The 24,443-nt window shown below is 41.7% G+C and overlaps 2 protein-coding genes across 4 annotated transcripts; one reads left to right on the forward strand and one right to left on the reverse strand.

Moving 5' to 3' along the window:
* Positions 1–77: 77 nt before the first annotated feature.
* ost4 (oligosaccharyltransferase complex subunit 4 (non-catalytic)) lies at positions 78–1,869 on the forward strand. Its single transcript, XM_078275014.1, has 3 exons — positions 78–188; positions 1,375–1,512; positions 1,743–1,869. Exon 2 carries the CDS (start codon positions 1,376–1,378, stop codon positions 1,487–1,489), a length of 114 nt encoding a protein of 37 aa, XP_078131140.1. The 5' UTR covers positions 78–188; position 1,375; the 3' UTR covers positions 1,490–1,512; positions 1,743–1,869.
* A 1,107-nt stretch (positions 1,870–2,976) lies between these two features.
* agbl5 (AGBL carboxypeptidase 5) lies at positions 2,977–22,382 on the reverse strand. Of its 3 annotated transcripts, none has more exons than XM_078275011.1 (18): positions 22,327–22,382; positions 19,687–19,735; positions 16,755–17,048; positions 15,366–15,537; positions 15,063–15,229; positions 14,251–14,428; positions 13,970–14,148; positions 12,782–13,313; positions 12,386–12,555; positions 11,857–11,992; positions 11,430–11,647; positions 11,106–11,308; positions 9,445–9,621; positions 6,302–6,444; positions 6,136–6,188; positions 4,126–4,319; positions 3,647–3,783; positions 2,977–3,510 (listed from the first exon to the last, which is right to left on the reverse strand). In XM_078275011.1, the coding sequence occupies exons 3-18, from the start codon at positions 16,967–16,969 to the stop codon at positions 3,433–3,435; spliced, it is 2,952 nt and encodes a 983-aa protein (XP_078131137.1). In that variant the 5' UTR covers positions 16,970–17,048; positions 19,687–19,735; positions 22,327–22,382; the 3' UTR covers positions 2,977–3,432. The 3 variants fall into 3 exon arrangements, with proteins under 3 accessions (XP_078131137.1, XP_078131136.1, XP_078131138.1); XM_078275010.1 differs by lacking the exons at positions 19,687–19,735; positions 22,327–22,382 and adding exons at positions 18,252–18,339; positions 19,555–19,573; XM_078275012.1 differs by lacking the exons at positions 2,977–3,510; positions 3,647–3,783; positions 4,126–4,319; positions 19,687–19,735; positions 22,327–22,382 and adding exons at positions 5,316–5,885; positions 18,252–18,339; positions 19,555–19,573.
* Between the last annotated feature and the right edge of the window lie 2,061 nt (positions 22,383–24,443).

Below are 24,443 nucleotides of genomic sequence, written 5' to 3' on the forward strand. Positions count from 1 at the left end.
GTTGTTGAGGTGTCGTATCTAGGTTTGTTTTGTTAATTGTTCACTGACGTCCGCGTTCAATTTCTCTGTTCTTAAACGTGACGTGGCTTTCCTTTGCAACCGGAAGAGAAAGACAGGTTTGCTTGTCTGATGCTGAACAGCTGAAGTATCGCTCGAGCCCAGTGTAAAAACCCAATTTAAGGGATAATGTAAGTAATATTATTAGTTGAACTACTTTGCAATTAATGCAATGTCGTACATTTCTGGAAGCTTTATATGTAGCGTCCCCTTTTTGGTTAATGTTAGTTCAGCCAGTGTTGGTGTTAACGTTAGTTAGCTAACGTTCGCTAGCAACGTTAACGTTGCACAGATTGGTGGTCCAAATGTAGCATGATTTGGCAGATTGATTAACAACCATGTAATCAGTAATAAAAGCGATGGTTGTTGCAGTAACTCTGATGGTTTTCAGACCATCTACATAATATTTATAAGCAGAATACAGCGAATAGCAAGTGTCGGCGTTTTGTGGTCAGTCACTTATTACACATAGAAATGACATGTTATAAAGGCCATAGATGTGATAATGTTTATGCTGGTTGTTTTAGATACTTGACCGTAACTGTACATCAAATTTTATATAATCTCATTGCTAGGCATTTTATAAAGATTTTTTTCCCCTTGTTTTTTAGATTTCAAATAAATGTTTCCATCCATCTTTCAAAGCAGCTATTTGTTGCATTTTTCTAATACAGTAAGAATTGATAAATTACTCGCAGAGATAACGTGAACATCAGCCTTACTTAGAGCTGGGCAATATATCGACATTATGTCGATATCGTGATATGAGACCAGATATCGTCTTAGATTTTGGATATCATAATATCGTACTATGGCATTAGTGTTGTCTTTTCCTGGTTTTAAAGGCTGCATTACAGTAAAATTATGTAATTTTCTGAACTTACAAGACTGTTCTATTATTTGCCTTTACCCACTTAGTCATTATATCCACATTACTGATGATTATTTATCAAAAATCTCATTGTGTAAATATTTTACCAATAGTCAACACTACAATATGGTTGCAGTATCGATATCGAGGCATTTGGTCAAAAATATTGTGAGATTTGATTTTCTCCATATCGCCCAGCCCTAGCCTTACTATTATTGTGAATATTAAAGTAATGCTTATAACGTGCATTCACTTAAATGAATATAAACAAGTGTCTGGAAGGTCATAAAATGCATTCAGATAGATGTGTGAAAGGTGTTTTTACTTTGGGAAATGGACCAAGATGATGCAAAGTAAACATAACCTTATAGTAAATTGAGTGATCCTAGCTGCTTTTGACTAACATTTGACTTACACTTGCAATACTATCTCTTTATCCTCTGCAGAATGGTGACGGACGTGCAGCTGGCCATATTCGCCAACATGCTTGGCGTGTCATTGTTCCTGCTGGTTGTGTTGTATCACTATGTTGCTGTCAATAACCCCAAGAAGCTGGAGTAGAGTCCCCCAATATGGTTGGAGAGGTGAGTGCAATTTATATCTAAGATGGTTCAGCACTTTGATATATTTATATATTTGTGCTTGCCACTGCCAGTCATGTTCCACTGTGACCTTGATCAAGTCAAGTTACTTAAAGATTGTGAGTGACTTCTCACCGTCTTGTCTGAAAATCAAAGCACATTCCGCTACAGAGGATTATTCTTTCCAGGGTTTAACATCTGTGAACCTGCTGAAAATCTTTTTCTCCCCACAGGTGAGATGGGACGTAATGCCATCACCATGGAAACAACATTCCCCACTTCCAGTCCCAAGAGATGAATTTCTTTGTAAGATTGCACAGTAGTGTTTTTTCTAATAAAAAAAATGTGTATGCCTTTGCATTAATGCATCATTTATTCCTTAAGTTATTCTGCATGCACACTAGATACAGTCTTATTGAGGTATTGTATTGCAATACTGTTCAAGTTCATTTATTTATACTTCAAGTTTGAGTCAAGTTCCAACACAGTATTATCAGTCACAGTAAAAGTAACTTGGTAAAAATCAGTCCATATGTTACTGGGTTTAAGATATGCTCATCACATTTAAAAAGACAACTCCTGTAACCGTTCGCCTTACACAAAATATTTATATTGTGTGTGTGTATATTATTTTTATTTATATATATTAGTGTAATAAAGTACAGGTTCCTATATTGGTGTGCTGTGGAGCAAAAAGCTCTAAAGGAATGAAACAAAGTATATTTTAAACATATGTGTGTATGAAGGTATTAACCCACACTTTGGACCTTACCATGTTTTACTTTTAAGCCACTTGTGTAAATGGCTTTATATGTGGGAAATAAAAGTCCCAAATCACAGTTCTCTGGTAGACTGCAGCAGATGCAACCACTGCCAGGCTTTATGGGATTTGGTGTACTCTCTCACTGGGGCCTCTTTCACATTCACGCTTGAGGGTGGCCTGCTCTAGGCAGATACATCTGTGCCATGTTTTTCCCTTCATTTTTAATAACTCGTTACTTTACTCCAAGAGATAATCAGAGCCTTGAAAGGTCCAGCTACTAGTTAGAAAGGACAATAACAACAAGGTTGTTAGTGTATTTATCCTAAAATCACTGGTCACACACAGGTAATTTCCATCCCATATGATCATATGTGCAGTTAGTTATTGTTTCATATTTGGACTTAAAAGTCCAGGTTAGTTTCTTTGATGTGGATCAGCGTAGATCAACTGCTACAAAGATCAGTGTTGTAAAACCATGAAAATGTCCATTGGGGGTGAGCACCTTTTATAGGCACTATATGCAAAACACTAAAAACTTCTGGAATAATTACATTAAATAAACACTTCACTCACAAATTAGTTTCTAAAATCACGATGGAAATACGGAGGTTATAAAGGTGCTGTTGTGCTCGTCAGTCTGAATAAAAATCAACCCGTTGCTGTGATAGTACAAGTGGCTGACTAAAAATACCAGTGCGTTACAGTGTTGGTCAGAGTGCATTTAACATCTTTTTTTGGAAGAGGGACATCAGAAGGCAAGGACTAAAATCACAAAAACAGATATGTGAAGTACAATGGTAACAGCTGAAATGTTAAAGGATATTTCTTGTTCAGATGGGGAAGGTTTGTACCTCTCCCGTACCTTAGCCACAGTTGTGGTTTCATTGAGCAAGGCACTAAACCTCCAGCTGCTCCAGTAAAGCTGCTTAATGGTTGGAATGGACAGCTCCACAGTATGACTATGTTGAACAGCATGGTTGAAAACACCATGTATGCTCTGGAAAATCTGAATAAATAGTGCTAACATTGTTGTATTGCACACTAAGATGCCTCAAGTAATCCTCCCTCTTTCTTAGTTTTAAATGGTTTTGGTCACAATATAGGAATTTAGGCTCACATGAAGCAAATATAGACATACGCAAGCCTCTTCTGTGCAGTTCCTAGGCTTCTCCACACAGGGTCACTGTCTCACACATGTTCACAGTCTCAGGCAGGGGCATCACTGGAGTTTCCTCAACCTTTGAGGACGACATCATACAGCCTGGTTAAGTTTTAGCAATTTGATTCATTCATGTTCAGCATTTGTTTCTCTCTGAATGTGCATTATTCTATTTCACACAGTGTGTGTGTGTGTGTGTATATATCTGTTTTCACCTGTTGCACTGTCTCATCGTTCTTTTGTGCAGTTTCTATAATAGTAGTTTCTGTGTAGTGGAGACTCCTGTCTGGGCTTTTCTTCATTAGTGCTTTAGAGGCCAACTGCACGGCACCCTCTTTTTTCCCCGATACACCTGTATATGGAAATAAATGTGATGTTAACTGTGGCTTTGTGCAGTTTACATACTGGTAAGAGTAAACTCTAAAAGCAATGTCATGCAGCACTTTAAACTTATGGAACAAAGGAAAATAGCTGCGACACTTGTATGGGAATATATACTAAAGCCATATTGAGAGCTACAAGTATGGAAATGGGAAGCAGTTTCACCGTCTCACTAAAACCTGGTCCGACAAATTAGCTAAACCCTGAATGTCACTTATCCTATTTTGACTGGTGCAAGCATTAGTCAGGTAACTGTCTCTAGACCAAACAGAGTCAATAGCACAGCAACATGTGTAAGTGTATGTATACATGCCTGACAGTGACAGGTGTCGATGGAGGCCAGGTCTAAGCAGCTTCCAGACCTTCATGGTGGCTGACACCTCCTTATCTCCTGATGGAACTGGGTTAATGCTGCTAGGAGATGTTGTACTGTCATGTCCAAGAGGGCTTTCAGTCGACCCCACCCTCCTGATGGGGATGCGGCTTACGTGAGGTTGCAGCTCACATCTGGGCCGGCAACAGAGAGGTTAGCATGTTTTACCCATGGAAATGGATCGAGTAGAACGGAGAGTGAATTGTTTTCCGCGGTCATTTGACTAGTACCAGAGGTGTCAAGTGACAAAGTACAAATACTTTGTTACCTTACTTAAGCAGAAATTTGGGGTATCTATACTGGAGTAATTATTTTACAGCAGACTTTTTACTTCTACTCCTTACATTTTCACGCAATTATCTGTACTTTCTACTCTTACATTTAAAAAATAGCCTCGTTACTCCTATATATACAAGGGTAATTGTTACTAAGCCTGCCCTGGGTACACCAATTTTCTTGTCCAGTTTTGTTATCTTACATCCGTTGCCCTCACAGATTCCCGCAGCTAAGCTTGGATGTACATTTACATTCCAATAAAGGCTATTGATAACATGCCTCTGAAGTTTGACTTTTTGCACCATTACAATATAAGCAACTAGTCATCAGATCTTTCGCTCCATGAAACACATGTTAATGCTCAGTAATACACATATGGTTCTTTAATTTATTTGCATTTTACTAAAATGCGTTCATTTTCAATGGGCAGTACTTTTGCACTTTTACTTGAGTAAAAAGCTTGAGTTGATACTTCAACTTCTACAGAAGTCTTTTTAAACCCTAGTATCTATACTTCTACCTGAGTAATGAATGTGAATACATTTGATCCCTCTGACTAGTACTAAAGACAATGGTGATCGATTTTAGTTGTAATGGTGACAAAACACGTCAGTGTATCACAGACTACTTCGTCGGGAGGAGAGCAGGCGGCAGCTCTGGAGACGGATGGATGCAGAGTTAGCTAGCTTGTCTGTGAGGCAGATGGACCGTTAGAACCAGCGCTGCCGGCAGCCTGCCGACTGGCTCATTTTTTGTAACCAGTGTAGCATTAAAGCATGGTGGAATTAACAAGCTAGGTAGCTAACTAGCCAGCCATCCGCTAGTAAGCTACCTAGCTTGCTAATTCCGCCATGCTTTCATGCTATACTAGATACAGAAAATTAGCCGAACAAAGTCGTCACTTATCTGGCGATAGCAATGTGCTTTCCACGCTGTGACAAAAGTGTGTGGATGAAGCATTGAGTTGTTAAATTGTATTCATTGGCTCTCTACACTTTGTTACACTCCACTGCTAGTATGGACGTTACTGCAAAACCTCACCTCAGTGAGTCCCCGAATTGCAGCAAATCAGTTTAAACATAAGTTTATACGGAAGTAAGTCCACTACAGTGGTAACAGTTCTTTGCAATGGCAATAGTACACATAAATATGGCCGCCGCTCTGACCATCCTGCTGTTTATTTGAATGGGAATGTCCGTTCTACTCTCATTCTATTTCTATGGTTTCACCACTCATCGATATATCATGGCAGGAATGATATACAATGTTTCAGGGTGACAATGCAGATGTTGGGTGACGGTGGCTTGGAGGTAGAGTGCTCGGCTAGATCCCAGGCTCCTCCGGTCACATGTCAAAGTGTCCATGAGCAAGACACTGAACCCCAAGTTGCTCCACGGTGCTGTATGTATAGCTGTCCACTGCACCTAATACGTAGGATGGGTTCAAATGCAGTAATCCTATTTCACTACACTGTACTGTCAATTGTATATGACGAGCAAGAATAAAGTTTCGTTATGTGTAACCTTTTTAATCATAATTTTTGTCATCATCGTGCACCGTTTTTCATATAGATTTCATACCATTTGAGACTTCCAACCCTTTTTTTGACTTGGCTTGAAATTGTTCCCTGTGAGATTTAAAAACTCCAAGATACATAGACAAGATTGGACTCACTTGCTAAATTTGATGGAGGAAAGGATGTTTTCAGGCCCCAAGGCTTTAGCAGTCTGTGACAGATGGAGACATTACAGTGAGACTTCATAAAACAAGTGTATGTCATATGTAGGATATATTGTAGAAAAAAAAACTCTCTGGGAGTGAGCCTGCAAGGTCAGCTAACCTCTGTGCGGGCCTCTGCGGGGTGATGAGTGATTGTAAGAGTCCGGCATCCTCTCCTCACACGCCCAGGATGCATGGGGAAAGGAATTCTGGACCAACCCACTGAACTGGGTCCACCAGCCTGAAAGTCTGGGCAGCTGAGGCCTGTTAACCAGACGAAGGGACATAAATACAAGGAACAGGAACAAAAAGGAGAAACAGTGTGTGGCAGTAACACAATGTTCAAATATGGACACCATGTTCATGGCAAATAACAAAAAATAAATAATTTGGAAATCGATCTACCACGGATCCAGTAAATACAGTAAATCAGTGTTTTGACAAAGAGTCTCATCCAATCTAATAGGACAGAGCTTTGACTTCCAAGCAGTTTTGTGACAACCACACACACACACACACACACACACACAGTAGAGGACCCACACACAGAAGTTGCTTCACAAAAGGGATAGTTTTTATTCCAGAGGTTAAACAGAAAGGCGGTAAAGACAGCAGACATTCAAGAAGGTGATATTCTGTTACACAGACAAACACTTACTACCAACTGTAGTCTGGTATAGAAGATCAGCACCACATTGAAGGAAACGGCACAATTCTCATAAGGAGTATAAAGCAGAAAGACCTGGTGAGAATGTGACTGCATAAAGTGTTTCCACCTGAAGCTATTTGTGATACTGGATGAAGAGAGAGATATTATATATATATATATATATATACACACACACACACACACACACACACACACACGCTTTAGGACTGAAACAACCAGGAAACAGGAAATTAAAGTTCACAGTGAGAAAGCAGAAAAAAATGACAGTACCCTCTACATTTTTCAGGGCACTAATGTAAAGTGACAGCCTTCCCACTGCGTGGAATGCAGTGGGCAGAGGCTACAAGAAAATCCTCGCCTTAGTGATATTACAGGAGCATTAAGTAAGACTTTTATATCCCCAGAGCACAAAACGACGATCAAATTTGTAGAAGTTTGAGTTTCACTCCTGGTAACCTCATAATTGGTTCTCTAAGAGCGGAGATTTCTCTTTCAGGCATATATTCTCTTTTTTGGAAACATTTCCATCTATGTAAGAGAGGGGCGATGCTGCAAGACAATCACTGGCATCAGTTTTAGTTTGATATCTGCTCTAATTAGCTATCTTTATCTTTTGTGAAAAGGTCAACAAAAGACCTTAATATGAATGAAAATCTACGACAAAGCAGATAAGGAGGCAGGATGGATGACCAACCAGGTCCATTTTTTTTTTTTTTTAAATGAGCAGAGCCTCCAAAACCTACTGCTTACAACAGACACCAGGGCAAGGCACATCATAACTACAATGTCACACAGCACTGGAACAGAATGGCTACAGCGAGTCAAGGCCAGATGTTCTGACAGCTATTTGGATCCAACTGATTCACGATCTGGTTTATCTGCTGCTCATGAAAACCTCTCCAGGTCTCGCACGCGCTACCTCTGCATCTTCAGTGCATCTGAAATGGCTGGTCCTAAAACACAGACCATCATCAAGTACTTGGATGACGGCACACAAAACTGAATTTACAGACGAAAACACAATAATTCCACAATTGATCTACGAGGCTTACATATAGACCAAGACAACAAGATATTTTCTCATCTCTGCTAACCACAAAATATATTAACTTTGACAATGGACAGCCTACTAAATACCTGCCAGGTTCAATTCAAACTAGGAAACACACAAATGTGCTTGAATAAATAATGATGAGTTTGGTTTTTTTTTCACTAGTTTGGTGAAACATGTAACAACATTTTTTTTTTTTTTTTTTTTAAACTGTTCACTTTATTCACACTAAAATCAATATGGGAATTGTATTAGAAAAAATTCTAAACAGAACTTCTCTTCTCGTCAAGCCAAACTGCTCGAACAGTGAACCAAACAAAGCGCTTTTATATTGTATTGCTTATTGGCAAACAGCTCCATAAAGCAACTTTTTTTTTTTTTTTTTATCTCAAAGAAACTCAGTTATGGACCACGTGAGTTTTCTGGCAGTAGGCTACGCTGTGAAGATCATAACGCCAAGACCAACACTGGACTGACACTGGAATGATACAGGTTTCATAACTATTAATCACAGACTTGCATACAAAACTAACCCACAGTCCTTTTAAATGTGATTTTCAGTCACTAGAAATTAAATATAATCTACAGAATGCTCAATTCTACTTTGAACTGACTCCAAATATGACTATAAGTGGATGGTGGGATTAGCCTCTGTCTTGCAATGTTTCACATATAAACATTACAGAGCGAAATACAAATACATCGGAAAAAAGAAACAAACAAAAAAAAGGTAATAAGGTGCTTTGACAGATTTTACAGAATCAGAAAGCCACACTATGCTCAGTCTAATTCAGCAAAACCAAATTCTCAAAAATAAAACCAATAAATAATTAAAAACTCAAGCGCAGCAGGGCTTAAGTAAAAGTATATCATTCATACTGTAGCTGATCCTGAACGGCTCCCATTTCAACAGTATGTGTGCAAAAAGAAGAAAAAAAAGTTATTATGCTATTTCCCAAATATCAGCACAGTAACATGGTATTCTTTGTAGCTTATTACTTGTATACAGAATAAATAGAAGACTTCATCAGTGTAATGTAATCCATTAGTATAATATTTCCAATATTAATGTCTACTGTAGATATATCCTGTATATTATGTAAGTCCTAGGGGACTGTAAAACAAGCAGCAAAAACTATGCCAGAGGAAAGGACAGTGTAATAATAAGCAATGCTTTAAAACGAAAAAAAACAAACATTTTCAACACATTTTACTCACAATTGAGATTTGAGGAACGCTTGTGCCAGAAACATGCCATTACACAGATATGTGCAGATGGAAAAAACAATCATATTTTAGTAGTGCTAGCACCAGTGATATTTTTTAGGCGCGCGCGCACAGACACACACACACACACACACACACACACACACACACACGTTAGGTTACATTGAGTCCTGGGTGGGCCCATCTGGAGTATTGGTGGGTGGCTGCAGGCCCTGAAGGAGCAGGGGGCTGAGTTTGGAGAGCAGCCCGGTACGGGGCAGAGCCTGCAGGGAGGGGAGCAAGGTGGAGAGGCTGGGGGACTGGAGGGAGTACAGACCTGTCATAGTGACGGAGGCCGGGAGAGGACAGGAGCCCGCTGCACACACGGAGGAAGACGAGGAGGACGAGGAGGAAGTGGGTGAGAGTGGGGGGCGGGTGGGTGTGTGGCTGTTGCTGGGAGACCGTAGGATGGAGTGGTGGTGGGGGGGGCGTCTCTTCTCCTGAGGCTTAGGGTCTACAGAGAGGGAGACACACACACACACACATGCCCCAGCTCAGAGACATGGATCGGGGATCAGACTAACACAAAGTGCCCTTCAAATGAGCCACGTACTGAGACACACGTGATGTTTAGATGCTCTTGGTACACCAATTGACGAGTTGTATGCCAGAATCTGCATGATGGAAAAATATGCAAGTGTGGGTAAAAAAAAAAGAAAAAAAAGAAAGTATTTTAGTATGTTTCAGAATTTTTCTACACAAGAAATCTATTGGTCTTGGTGCCTTAGAACAGGGCTCATCTGAGTAGAACTAATCTGTAAAGGTGAAAACATGCATGCACAGACAGCAGCAGCAAGAGTCATACCTGCAAACTCAGAAGGGCTGAAAAAGGTGACAGCTAGTGATAGTTTGCAGGTATGAAGAGTCATGCAGGGGTCATACTGATGTTCCCGGCCACAGACATCCAGGGCATTCATTTATTTGTTCATGTCTCTGAAATCCAGCTAACCCCAAACCTGGAACCAATTTTACCTCACCATCACAATAAACCTAGTTTATATCGACGGCGGTTCATTTACGGGATAGTTCCGGTGACGCCGGAAGTTCCGCCGGATGTCCCTCACTTTCTGCTCCCTTTGTGTTTACTTTAAACTCCGGTCGGATCGAGCAACATTAACAGGAACCTCTGAGCAATGTTACACGCTGAAAATGGCTTAAGTTTTAAAGAAAATGTGGATCATGCAACAAGGCAGGCAGGCCTGCTTGGTTCATTCTGGGAATGATTGCAAAGTCTCCAACTGGGACCGATTGGCGGGGACTAGCTATGGATGAAGTACACGCGGTGATACACTGGTTAAGAGCAAATTAAGTTTAATCATGTATCGTCAGTTGACGTCATTTATTATTGTATGTGGCGTTTCCTTTTGTGGGCTGCAAATGTTCCACCAAACAAGTTCCTTCCCGAGACGATTTTGCAGCCGCCCAAGAAGATTGTGATTGTGATTGGTTTAAAGAAATGCAAACAACCCCTGACTGTTTTTTCTCCTATCCAGTGTATGCTCCTCGGCAGCGCTGTGGAGATAGGTCTGGCAATGCGAGACTACAATAAACCTGAAGCCAACAGTCACACAGGCACTGACACAGTAGCCTCTCTTATTTATTTATTTTTTTGATTATTTTTTGGGCTTTTTTCTGCCTTTAATTAACAGGACAGTTAGGTGAGAAAGGGGAGAGAGAGAGAGGGGGAAGACATGCAGGAAATCGTCACAGTTCGGATTCGAACCCTGGACCTCTGCGTCGAGGCATAAACCTCTCAGTATACGTGCGCCTGCTCTACCCACTGAGCCAACCCGGCCACACAGTAGCCTTTCTTAACAACTTCAACAGCAGAAAGAGAGGACTGTAGCAAGAAAGAGAGAAACAAGATGAGAAATGGTGTGAGGTGACAGAAAATGCCAGCCAGCAACACAGAAGCAGATGGCAGAGAGATCAACTTACCCCTGACTGGCCCGAGCGTCTTGTTGCCTCCACGTCCGCTGCCGTGCGTGCTGTTGTGCTGTGTGTGAGTTCGGGGTGGGGGGCAGCCAAAAGTAAAGCTCGGGGAGCTGTGCATCTTTGGGGAGGGAGTCTGGCTACTGCTACTGTGGCTGTTGCAGCGAATGCGACTGAGGGTGTTCTCCGACGCCGAGCCAGACAGACCACTGCTCGGAAAATCGAGACAAGCACAGAAACCCATGACCCAAATGTTACGCGTGACAAAGAAACTAAGGGAACGGAAGCGCGTAGTCTTGTTTTGGTTTAATAAAAGCGATGTAAACTCACTTGTTGAAGCTCTTTGGCGGTGACGCCTTGCTGCCATTGTGGTGTATTCTTGTTGGAGGCTGAGCGTGGATATGTGTGTTCAGGCCTTTGGTGTTGCGGACGTGCTTGAGGATCCAAGCTCGAAGGTTCATCAGGCAGCTGTGCTCCGACAGCACCAGCCGTGGCCAGGGGTTACACTCTGCCATATCCAGGGCTGAGATAGCCACGGCACGCCCCACCTGATGCACAACATCCACTGGTTTACTTCACAAGGTATGGTTTGGCATGCAGCTATCGCATATCAAAAACATGAATGTGCAGCTATTGTGGAATTATCAGTTTGATGGCAAAAGTTATTCATTCACATACTCCAAAAACCTGCAATCCTTAATCAAAGAATCACATTCCCCTCTGAATGAGAAGGAATACTTGTACAGAAACCACTCACCTGTTCAAATATTTCTGGAGTGTATTTCGGAGGGAATGATGGAGGTGGAGGGGGGGTTGCCCGTCCGTTGTCATGACAAGCAGGTGGAATGGTGTTCATGGTTTTTCCTGTGTTGTAGTTGCACTCCAAAGTGTAGCTGATGGGGACCAAATAACGGAAACTTGTAAAAATATACATTTAAAGCTTGAACAGGAATTTGATGCATGAGTTAACATCAGGTCATTTACAGTCAAGGTAATGACTGAGAAAGAACTGTTACAGCAGTTGTTGTCTGCAAGTTCAATCTTACCTGACCCTTAAGCGTAAACTGCATTTTCACAGAGTTAAGCATGATTAAAAGCACCATGAAATGATGTTTGATCAACAGTGGGTTTATCACTGTTGTCTACATTCCAGAAAGGCTTACTCTGACTCTCAGAGATAAGAAAAAAAAAAGAGATTATTTTTCTTTAGAGCTGCATATGTGCTTTTTGAGCGGACAGCCGTGCACATCAACTGTTGGCTTTCGGTGAATTCATTGAAATCTGACCTGTGAAGCAGCCCTATGGCCTTGTGAATGGCCACCCGCCCACTGCCTTCTTTAGACTGACCATCTCTCTTGTCTCGTGCATACATGTTTTTCTCAGAGAAGTTACAGCCCAGGAAATCAAAGTGGGCAGAGTTCACCGCGATCAGCCTGGGATACAGCATGTTCTCGACCTGCAGAGAGAGAGTGCACAGTGCACAGGAGCTTAGATGTATAAAGTATAGTACCGCTTGTGCTGTGGCTTCCGTATGGGGATAAACAAATATGTCAAGGACATGATTCAAAACAACTCAGTCAAATAAAAGAAACTAATTGCTAATAAAAAAAACGAACTGAATATTTCTGGCAATTTTCCAAAAACACTGCAAAGGGAGGGTGAGTATATTTTATCATTTGTACCTGCTGGCTCTCGTCAGAAAGGTTATTTCCGTACATGAAGCATCCCCGTTTAGAGGCGTGGCCATGTAAGTCCACATAATACGCCACACCCCCATCCTGGGGTGGAATTGCTTCCTGTTCCTCCACCTGTGGTACTGTTACCTCTACAGCAACAGGAGCTACAGTCTCCGGGGAGCTTGATGAGCTGTTCTGGTCCCCCCTCCCCATCTCTGTGGTGACCCAGGCGTTTTCCTCCATCACCATGGGAACTTCTGGCAGCGCGGGATTTGCATCCTTCTCGGCATTTCGTTGGTTCAAGTTGACTTCAAGGGCAGTGAAGGGAGGCGACTGATGCCGATTGGCGGGTTTGATGCTAAGTGGCGGGGTCTGCGGGTGTGGGGGGCTGTTACAGTGAATGCTGGACTGTGGATTGTGCAGGCGGTTGTGTGTGTGGTGGTAGAGCAAAAGTGTTTTGGCTGCATAGATGGAAGGGTGCAGCTCAGGGCTGGGGTTCAGGTATTGTCTGTTCAAGTTCACACCCCTGGAATCAGTCCTGCAAACAAGAGACAGGTTACGGAAAAAACTGTAAACACTGTTTACTGATACCCTTAATACACCTTTGCCTGGCCAGCAGTATTTACACGCAAGACATCCTGTCCTCTAACAAACACAAACACACACACACACACACATACACACACACACACACACACACACACACACTATATCACTGTGGTTAAATTATTAGTACGTAATGCTTCCAAAATAAAGTCAGGCGTTACTACGGTGCATGTAAACGCAATCAATGATTTCCTTTGTAACCTGATTGTGTTACTGGCACAAGAAAAGAAAAAACACTGCCAACCAAACACCTGTTAACTGCTGAAATTGTAACTGCACTGTAACTTAACTGCAGCCCTGCTACAGGCTGAGCCATATGATGAGAGAAAGCAAACTAGCTTAGTGACAACAATGGTGGATCCGTGCAGCATGACAATACATGACGTCACATTCCCAAGCCCTATTGACAGAACCTTTCAAAAACACATGAATGGAGAAACAGAAATAGAAAATTCTCACATATAATGTAAAGTGCATATATCAATGCAAAACCATGTAACACAAAGACAAAACATAAACTATACCATCAACGACATTGACGTTGTTGGTGTGAGGATGGTGCGTGTTGACTACGTGTGCAATTCTTACCTGTAGTGCCCACGAACGACCCCGTCTGGGTTGAGCATGGGAATGAGCTTGAACACAAATATTTTTCGAAGCACGTGCGCACGAGGGTCATCTCTTCTTAGGATAAAGTTGAGGAAACCGTTGAACACAAAGGATGAGGGAGTCTCCCCGGGGTGCACTCGGCTGCTGAGAAAAAACACCTGCAAACACACGCAGCCACACAAGGGCCCACGGTCGGCTTCACTGTTTTGACATTACGAAAGAGAATACGGATTGTGTGTTGATGTACGACTGAGCGATACCCTTTTGCTGGAGAAGCGGTGTGGTCTTGGAGTGTTGGCGTCGGGAAACAGCTTAGGCAGACGGGGTTCTCTCTCATCTTGCATCCCGTTGCAGTTGGTCACAGTGATCAGGTCCACCCTATTGCCATCTAGAGAGTGGCACAGCAACTCCCTATGATAATACACACTGTCTGGTTCACTGACAGTGAGAGGATGGAAATTGGTGGGAGAGAAAGTAAGAAGTTAAATTAGAAGGACAGTAATAATAATAAAAAAAAAAAAAAGCCAAAAGTTTCAAACTACATGTATTGTGTCCGTTTTAGAGCTGTTACACACCAACCAGACGGCCGACCGTCGGCAGAAAAGGCAGTCGGACTGATCAGTCGGGTCCCCGAGGTCCAAAAAGGTAGACAGGACGAATGCGTCACGCGAGTGTTTTTTCTCCGGAAATTCACAGCCACACTGTCATGGCGGCTTGTTCAGAATACGATCTCATATTGTACTAAAATAGTTCACCGAAATGTGTTTCTGAAAACATTTTAAGCAAGAAATAGGCCACGCAGTTGCTGAATCTGTCTTCATTTCAGATCGACAAAGGTCAGTTTAAAAGATTTGTCAGATTTTGAGAGGCTCATCCGCTCGCCATTTCCGGGTGAGTCCTGACTGCGCGTGTCGGGTCGGCCAAAATGAAGACCGACAGCTCCTCCAATGGACGACGGCACGGAACACACCGAACAGACTCGAGTCACCGACCTCGCCAGACTGTCCGACGGCCGATAATCGGGTTGGTGTGTCAGCACCTTTAGAGGCGTCGTGTGTGTGTTGTGCTTTACCTGCTCGGACTGAGTTGAGCAGCATTGGGGTAGCTCTTGTCAAACTGCTGCAGCATCTCCTGGCACTCACTATAAGAGAACGGGAAGCAGAAGGAGAAGTAGGTGGTTGCTCCTCTCGCCTCCAACAGCCGGTGAGTGAATGAGAGGATGAACTGGTTATCTACATTCTGCAACACAACAGAAGACAGAGACATATTATGAGTACGATAATAATAGCTGTCAGAAGCCAGACTGACAGCACTCTGCCTCGCTGGCTCCTGATGCCTACATCCTCTCCCTGACAGCCTCAGGATGTCTAAATACCTCACATGTGGGTCTGTCCCGGATCCTTTCCCATCGGTTCTTGCCAGGTAAGGTGCGTACGAGAGGAGCCATGCCCTGGCTGTAGAGCTTCCTCTGGTTGTTCATGTTCATCACATTGATTTTCAGTATCTTCCCAGGTGCGGCTCCCCTCACACTGAAGTAAAACCATGATCTGAAACACAAAAGCATGATTTTGGATCCTGGGAGTAATGTAACCGAAGTCCCTTTCACACAGCCTGTTCAAGACAGAGTTGTTGCACCTTTAAGCCAGCCGCAGAGGTAGTTACAGAGCCGTAACAGAGCCGAACCAACGTCTTTGTGAAAGGGACAGCCGGCATGGCGGGACTACATTATATGCCCATGTAATATGCCCAAGTCAACCCACAGGCAGGTCAAAAAGTGACAAAGCAGTGTTCCGAGTAGCCAAAGTTATTAATAACTTACAGAAACATTGCGTGCGTCTCAAAGACATACGCACACGCACGGATTGCGGCCGTCTCTGTCCTTCTCTCTACCGACAATTATGCTGTTCGTGGGCTGGGTTCACGTGGTTGATGAACGGTGCGGATCAGCTTACACAAACTAGACAACGACACTGTTGTGTTACTAGCCTGACAAGCCAGACCCACATCAAGATGTTGGGTCTGGGAACTCACCATTGGCAGGGCTCAATCCGAGGGGCGGGATAAACGGTTGTCTTTCAAATTCCCTCTGCACGCAATAGGATAGTGCTACAACCAAGCAGAGCAACGAAGAAAGTATCCGGTCGGCAAAACTCTGAACGCATCTTCCTTTTTTAAGAATGACTTCAGTGCCGTTCTTTGTTCTTTTCTCAAAGAAAAGCTGAACTCCAAGTCCTCCAGAGTCGCGGCCAAAGCCGATTCGAAAGGCCGCTGTTCGCCAGCAGCAGCAGCCATCTTCTTTGTTTTCAAGTAGCAGGGAATTCACGCGGAACCGTCATAACTCTGTCGTCATTATGTTAAGCCCGCCCACCGACTCTGTACACGATGTGATTGGCCCGGCTGGAGTTTGGCTTTTCCAGCTCGCAAGCCAACGGAGAGTTGCTAGACGATCCTGGCTGCAAATTACATTTGCTGCCGATAGGGTGCGTCTAGATTTCTAGGCTATTGTGTTACAGCATGCTATGTGAAATGACACACTGGGGCGGCAATATGCTGCCTTTGCTTGGTTCTGTGTGAATAAACAAAGCCGACATAACGGCCAAACCTTCATTGCAGCGCTTTTTGGAATCTCTGTGTGGCTCTAGTGTAAGGGTTGTGTGCAGAAAGTAAACACATTTATCTACAAAGAGGCATTGCTAATGCCTTTTGCTGTCCTCTCGTGTGAATAACATAAAATACTTGCTACATAAGCAGAATTGTTTTTTACCTGTTTCCGTTCTCATGTTCTGTGCCACCGCAGTCTGGCTGCGTCCACACATTGAACTCATAATCAGGGGTAATGTTTGGCCCTGAGAGGGCACTCCCACCAGGAGCTATATCGGTAGGAGGGCTGGAGCTGCCCTTCTCCACCTTCTCCACACGTGCCAGGTTGCCGGAATCAAACTTGGAGCTGAAGACAATATTACCAAAGCGAGCCTCCATGGTTCTGGACTCTGGCCTCTCACTTTTTTTCCCCTCTAGTTCTTCGTGAAGTGCCAGTCAGAGGTCTGCCATAGACAGCCTGGAATGAAATCAGACAAATGCAATTAAATTAGAAATAATAATAATTAATAAAAAAAATAAGAAGAAAAAAATATAAGGAAAGAAAAAGATGTGCTTCTGGTGGAACATTCAGTAAAATAACGAAAATACAAACAGCCCCTCAGTCTTGTATGTGTATGGTGCAGCCTTGTATTACAATGTATTTTTTTCCCTCCAAAATTGGTGTCATTATTCATTTAGTCACTGTTTTGTCACACCCAAACAGCATGCATGTTGCTGGATCATGACATGACCAGGACACCATATTAACTGATCATATTGTAAATATCTTAAAAAGGGACTGTGACTAGTAAAAAGTCATTTCTACTCTAGTATTGCATGTTGTGGTAGTAGCCTATCACACATTTGGGAGTAATATCTTTGTTTTAGATATAACAAAAGATAGTTTTGGTAACTCTTAACACTAATTAGGAAATATATATTTGACTGAAAATAAGGTAACGTTACATGGAATTCATATTTCAGATCAAAACTGAATTAAAAGATATTTAAATTAAACTAAGGGCAAAACAGGTTATATCCGTTTTGCTGGTTAATATGTAATTAGAGATATCATTTAGATGAAAATGAAAACTTGCTTAAATGCATAACAGCGACAACCTGAGGTCGCTAACGAAAATACAACCACAGCCAAAGTGTATACAACATTTTCTACAGTTACAACGCAGTGTACCACTGGCGCAGATTCATTGTGGCATGCTTATCATTTATGACAACATGTCTGCACCTCTGTCCTGCGGGATAAAACAATGGCTGCTGTTTGATTTCAGTGCCAGAGCAATAACAACAACAGCTGACCGAGATCTAGCACGTAGTAAGGGGGTGTGAAGTAACGTTAACAGCTAGAAGCTTTACAGTCGGTTCACAAGATGCTTTCGTTAAACACTATTTAAATCAGCAAATGCTAGCTTGTATGTACTACTATGCTAGTCTTAGTGGCCATTGTCATAACGTTACCGTTAATGTTACACACAGCTAATAACGCTAGCATACGTTTCTAAGCTACTGAGGCTAACTTAGCTAACGTTACCGAACTAACGTTAGCAGTCGTTGCTCGAAACGACAGTATTTTTAGCAAATAGACGGTTTTCCATCGTTACACTGTTAATACATTGTAGCTGCACCAATGCTTTTAGGTGACAAAATGAATTTTCAGTCTTACAAGGCTATTGTCGTTCGATGTCCATTTTTGTTGTCATCGTCCTTCTTAACCCTCAATTCATTGCTGTGGATGCTGCGTTCAGGTTTCTCTGTGGAAATGAACGCTGCCTGGAATTTCAATGTCGTTTCGCTTTTTTTTTTTTTTACAGTAACAAGTAGTACGATGTTTTTTGTTATTTACGGACTCCAAATGGCAAGAATTGTAGTAAAACAAGTTTGTAAAAGTAACTGATATTAGCAGTCAGAGACAATAAGAACCATATTTACATTTATACACACAATTTTACTCTTATCAAGTGACCAGCATTATGGTTATGACGCTGGCTCTGGTGGCCCTGCAGTGCAAAATACTTACAGAAAGCAAAAAAAAAAGCAAAGTGTAAAAAATAAATAAAAAATCAAATCAAATATATAGCAACAATTCACATTTTGCAGCATAAGGCCTACCTTTGTGTTGTATTTGTGTTGATGTTTAACTGAACTGCTGTGTTTAAATACAGAAAATTGTGAAATACTGTAGTATGGAAGCCACTCTTGGCTTAGGCTAATTATCTGGAGTAAACAAAAGGTTTGGACTTTGTCCGATTATGAAGCAGTTGCTTGAATAGGTAAGTCAAATAGTTTGGATATAGATGCATCTATGTTGTTTTTTTGTTTTTTTTGCATTATCTTGTTTCTGTGATTTATTCATCATCACCAATTGTTTATTGGCTTCCCTGACCCCCTAATAAAACCATGTTTCTTCTTTGGACTTGGTATGAAATAACCTCTTTAGTTTGTCAGATAATCTATATAACCCTCTCTCTGGCATTTCATATGAACTGAGGCAGATGTGACACCTACAGTACATTTAATTACACACTTCTGCTTGCTTATACAATCATCCGTGGTGGGAGATGTTAACTTAGAAACAAGCTGTAAACACAACACTGACATATAAGTTGATATGGTGAACTTGTTAGCAAACTGTTGCCTGTTTACACATGCGATAGACACAGATCATTCATTTGAAGTCATTACTACGGAGTCTGGTCACCTGGCACATGTTAGTTCAATATTCACCCTCCTTTTAGTTCTGTCATGTTCTCTACCATCTCCTGAGAAAAAAGCTGTCCCTTTAGCTGAATGCTCCATTATGTTTCTGTGTTTTCTTCACTAACTGTCTGTAGTTTGATGCTGGGCACGTAGCATGCAGTGGGTTTTTACTGAAAACAGATGCATGCTGCAGCCAAAAGCAACACCAATGAGAGCAGTGAGACTGCACCAAAACAATGAGCTGAAAGATGCTAAAACACTTGACTCACTGTAGAGCTGAGGAGAACTGCAGAGTCAGGTGATCATTTTCTGTATTGTCGTCCCCACTGAAACCTTTGACATTACACATAGTAATTTGACCAAATGTTCATATAAAAATATTGAAATATTTTAGAACTTACCTGAATCGGTAACTGAAAGCGTTGTTGGAAAGATCTTCCCATTTGGCTCCTATCATTGCAAGGAAAATGATCAGTTTTCTTTATTACTCTACTGTGGTTTCCCCTTTTTATTACTGTGACTGTTTCTATTTCTTAATCTTTTTCTTATTCTATTTTTTGTTACAGAGGAGACTCTCAGGCTCATGCCAAACGTTTATGACTTCAGACTTGCTTTGCTGACAATTATTTTGGGGACTGGTCCCCTTACATGATAATTACATTTGCACAAACAATGCAGTGGTGCAAAATGATCACTTCAATCTCAATTTAGTATTCACTATTCACTCACAATTTGAAGTATTGAGTGTTTATGATGTGGGGAATAGTGAAGGAGTTCAAGAGCGTGCTTGAGCGTGCTTTCAGACACAGCCATTGTTTGCTTTTTGTTACCATGGCTCATGTGTTTTAGTGTCTCATGTTGCCATGGCTATTTTGTTTGTCTTGTCTACATTTGGTACCAGGCAACCACCAGCCCAATCACTATTTTGCAGAAATAAACACAGGTTTACTTAAAGGGACAGTTCACCTCAAAATCAAAAATACATATTTTTCTCTAGTGCTATGTGTATTTTTGATTTTGGAGGGAACTGTCCCTTTAACTGTATAGCTAGCACCTTTCTCACAAAGTTGTCTATGTTGAGTCATCTCATACAACATCAAGGAAAAATTGAACTTACTGTTTCCAAGTAGAAATAAACTGAAATGCTTCATGATCTCCTTTTCTTAAAGGTGCAGTAGGTAAGACTTATAAAACTAACTTTCTGTCATATTTGCTTAAAATGGTCCTATGTTCGAGTAGAAGTAGAAGTAGTAAACATCCGGCCCCTCTGGCACCACCTACAGCCTGTAGTGCGATTTGCAAAAATCCACCACTCCCTGTTCAGATGCACCAATCAGGGCCAGGGAGGTGTCTAACTGCGTGTCAATCACTGCTCATGCACACGCATTCATTCTCCCCTTGTGGGGGGAGGGGCTTAGGAGACAGTTTTGGGCTTTGAATGGTAAGTACACAGAGCAAAGCCAAGTTTAAGTAAAACTGGAACGAATGTAGACAATCTCATATCTTTGGGTGAGAATGCTTCTTATTCATGAACCCCATGTTTCTCGCTGGAGGAGAAAACAATTTTAATGTTTTATTTCCACCTACTGTAGTGCTTTCTGAAAATGAGGTTTTGTTCACTCAGTCAGGGTTGGCCTGGTGGAGTCTAAAATCAGACTCCTGGTGGGAAACGTGGAGAGAAATGTACATGATTCCCTGGCTCACATTCATTTCAGTCCTTCCCTGGATCCAGATCCAAGTAAGGACACGTGATATTATGGTTATATTTTAATTATGGCAGTAAGTTCTCTCTCGCATTATCCCTTAACATAATGTTAATTTCTATTAACTCATTAATATTGTTTGTTCTGGTGCTATATATTGAATCTCAGTTTGCAGCAACAAAGTATTTGGTACTCATTGGCCCGTATTTCTGTTTCAGAGAGTGAATGAGCACAAGATGGCGGACTGGACTTGTCTTTAATACGGAGGGCTCTGAAAACCTAAAACTAGACCTGACCTTGGAACTCCTGTCCTTCAGTGATGCTAGTATGTTTTACATTTTTTTTACTTTTCTAAATTCAGTAGAAATCGAGCAATGTTGTGTGAAATTACAAATCATATTTTGTGCTGTTGCAGTCTACAGTCTGGCAGACAGCTGTAAGATATATGCAGAGGGGATGACCATATCAGCCACATACGTGACCGGGGACAATGTCAGCTGGGAGATACCTAATGGAGAACGCAAAAGGGTCTTCAGTCCGAAACCGAAGCCCACAGTGAGCCGGAAAATCTCTGCCACACTACCAGATATTCACACATTACCAGCCAAGGCCAAAGCTGACAAGATAAGCTAAACCAGGTTTTGGATGTGAAAAAAAAATATTCCTTTAATATGCCAAGTACTTGTGGTAAGATGCGAATAAAAACGAATCAACCAACCAAGCTCATGCTACAGTTGTCACAGAAAAAAACTAAAATATTCCTTGTTCTGTACAGGAATCAGTGTCTGTGACTAACGGCTCATCTGTCCAAGGGTCCACACCCAGCAAAGCTGAGTCCACGGGGCCACAAAGAGACCTGGTTCTCCCCACTCTGAAAGTTCTTCTAACAAGTTCAAACCTGACGAAGAGCCAAACAAACATGCTTGCTCTTGGGGGACTAGTTGGTCTCTGTAAATTATAGTGTGGTCTAGAACTACTTTATCTGGAAAGTGTCCTGAGATAGCATCTTTTATGATTTGACACTATAAATAAAATGAATTGAACCAAAAGACACCTGGTCTGACTGCTCTGCAGGTGATTCACTCAGTAAGAGTCCAGCTCAAAGTGTGACCTCACCAAGCCCCAAGAGAGCCTGAACTCCTGAGCTTCAGAAGCCGACCAAGAAAGTCAGAATTGACCTGGTATGCAAAACTATCTTCAGAGGTGTTCGGTTAAGTTGACATGCACTATTAAATACAACTTCTCAGCTTGTACTAAGTTTTAAGAGACCTATTTTGCTGCTCTCTCACACTGTTTATAAAATGCTTGTCTAAAAGACATTCATATTTTGTGACTTACCTCACTGTCTGTTCCCTCTCAGAGTCTGCCCACTGTTGAGCCACCAAGCCTGCTACAGTTGTGAAACTCGCCATCAAAATTCGACTTATCAGAATAGAGAACTAGAATGGAAACTTCTCTTTAGTTCCCTCTAGCTGCACACACTTCTACTTTTTCCTACCTTGTTGCGTGCCCCATATGACAGACATCCTCACATGCAGTATTCGTGCTGAGATTCATAGAAGGCCTCTTGTAAGGTGGACTGATAGGGCTGGGCCAATGTCATATGTTTTCACCACAAGAGGGCAATGAAGCCTTTCTGCTGGCCTCTTCCTCAACCGTAGCAAAGGATTGGGCGCACACAGACACATCGTTCAAAGACTCGTCACTTGGTGACAGCAAAAGCTGATGCATATTAGAGTTAAGGGAGCATCTTTACCTTCTGTAATCTTTTTATAAATGGCCGAGTCCTCACGGAAAGAAAATAAGGATTTTGAGCGCTTGCATTTTTCACCTTAATGTGTTGATTTGCAGAGCAGATATATTAGCATTGAGGTGCTGATTAATAATTTTGTGATGCATTTGTGATGATGATCTATCACGCTGTCCTTTAAAAACATATTTACTTCCTTTTTCGTGCTGTTGTTTGATCGTTTTCCTGGAAGTGCTGTACCCAGAGGATAATGTTTTGTCAGTTGACCCGTGGGAGCTCTTTGCAGAGTGGCGCTTTTAAGTCATCTGCTGGCTTTGATTAACTCTAATTAATGACAGGGAGAAACAAACATCACTCATTATTGAATGGTAATTGTTTATAGGCCTTTTTGAATGAAGAGCATAATAGCAAGTATACTTAAGATTTGAGTACCACAAAAATCACACTCAATCTAACACCATTGCATCGCAGACGGCAAGATGGAACTGGTGCATTAAAGTGTCTAAAGCCTAGTTTTACATCACAGAGTCCTCTTTAACATATGTAAATAGCATCCACAGTAGAAAATATGACAGAATGCTACATTGCGTTATAAGGTAGTTTCATATTTTCCCATGGTTTTGACTAAATTTCCACCTTCTGCTTTGGCTTTTCGATTTTTTTTTTTCTTCACCTAATGTAACATTCCTGACATTCAGTAATCCCATCATGCAAATTTGTGAACAGGACTAACCAATTAATTACATAAAATGGGCATAAGACGTATTTAATGCACCTGGGCCATCAGAGTTTTCTCATCAACTGATAATGTGAAATGGTTTCTGAGTGCTGGAGGGAGAACAGGAATTAGATAGTTAGGTTGACCAGTTCTTGACCTCTGAAGAATGCATTCATTGTACATGAACTTGTACAGCAGTCTTGTACAATAAAAGAAAAAAAAGAGTGAAAAAGGTATTTTTTCCTGTGAAAAATGAGACTTGACCTTTACCTTTAATGGATTAATGAACATGACTTGTCATCAGTTCATTTTGAACTGATTGACAATAGTTGAAATTTGGATAAGCAACCTACCACAAGCTTGCTTCTATTGTCTTTTGCTGAAATACAGTTATGTATCATTAGTCGGGGGGGGGGGGATCCATGCCAGACAAGACACCCAGATACCCAGCCATAGGTAGCAGACTCAAAACATGGCCTAGTTAAGGGTTTTTTGTTGTTTGCATCCCAATCCGGTCAAAATTTCCCAAGATGTAGCTTGTAAGAGTGTGTATGTTGTTGCTTAGGAACAGTTTTTGCTGTGTCCCCATGCAGTAGGTGGGCTCTTTATGAATATCATTATATATCCCCATTCAGGGGAGGCGAGGCATCTTTGTTTATCGCTATTTTCACTCCTAAATTCGGGAGGGATGTTGCTCACTGTGGTTTTAGACCTTCATGTATTTACTGATAGATGCAGAGTAACTGCTGACGTAAAGGAGAAGCTGAATAAGGAGACACACTTTTAAATAGTTATCAACAGCAAAGCAAGCCTATTTTCTTACACAGAAACGGCATAATTACATTTGTCTCTAATTAATCATGGACAACATTAGGACTTCATCCAGAGGTGTATCCACAGGAGGTCCAGTCTAGGGTATGGGGCTCCCCTATAGTTGTGGCCCCTCTTACTCCCGCCACATGCACTCTGTGTGGGGCAGAGGCTCAG

This window comes from Sander vitreus, chromosome 18 (genome assembly GCF_031162955.1).
Source record: "Sander vitreus isolate 19-12246 chromosome 18, sanVit1, whole genome shotgun sequence".
In the NCBI taxonomy this organism is placed as follows: Eukaryota; Metazoa; Chordata; class Actinopteri; order Perciformes; family Percidae; genus Sander; species Sander vitreus.

Bases quoted from the DNA above. Each gene is read 5' to 3' on its own strand.
- ost4 (XM_078275014.1), top strand. From the start codon at position 1,376: ATGGTGACGGACGTGCAGCTGGCCATATTCGCCAACATGCTTGGCGTG.
- agbl5 (XM_078275011.1), bottom strand. From the start codon at position 16,969: ATGGAGGCTCGCTTTGGTAATATTGTCTTCAGCTCCAAGTTTGATTCC. The intron at 6,445-9,444 runs GTCTGTACTCCC...TCTGGTTAACAG, and splicing joins GGCCTCCGTCACTATGACAG to GCCTCAGCTGCCCAGACTTT. The intron at 4,320-6,135 runs GTGAGTCCAATC...TTGCCGGCCCAG, and splicing joins TCCTCCATCAAATTTAGCAA to ATGTGAGCTGCAACCTCACG.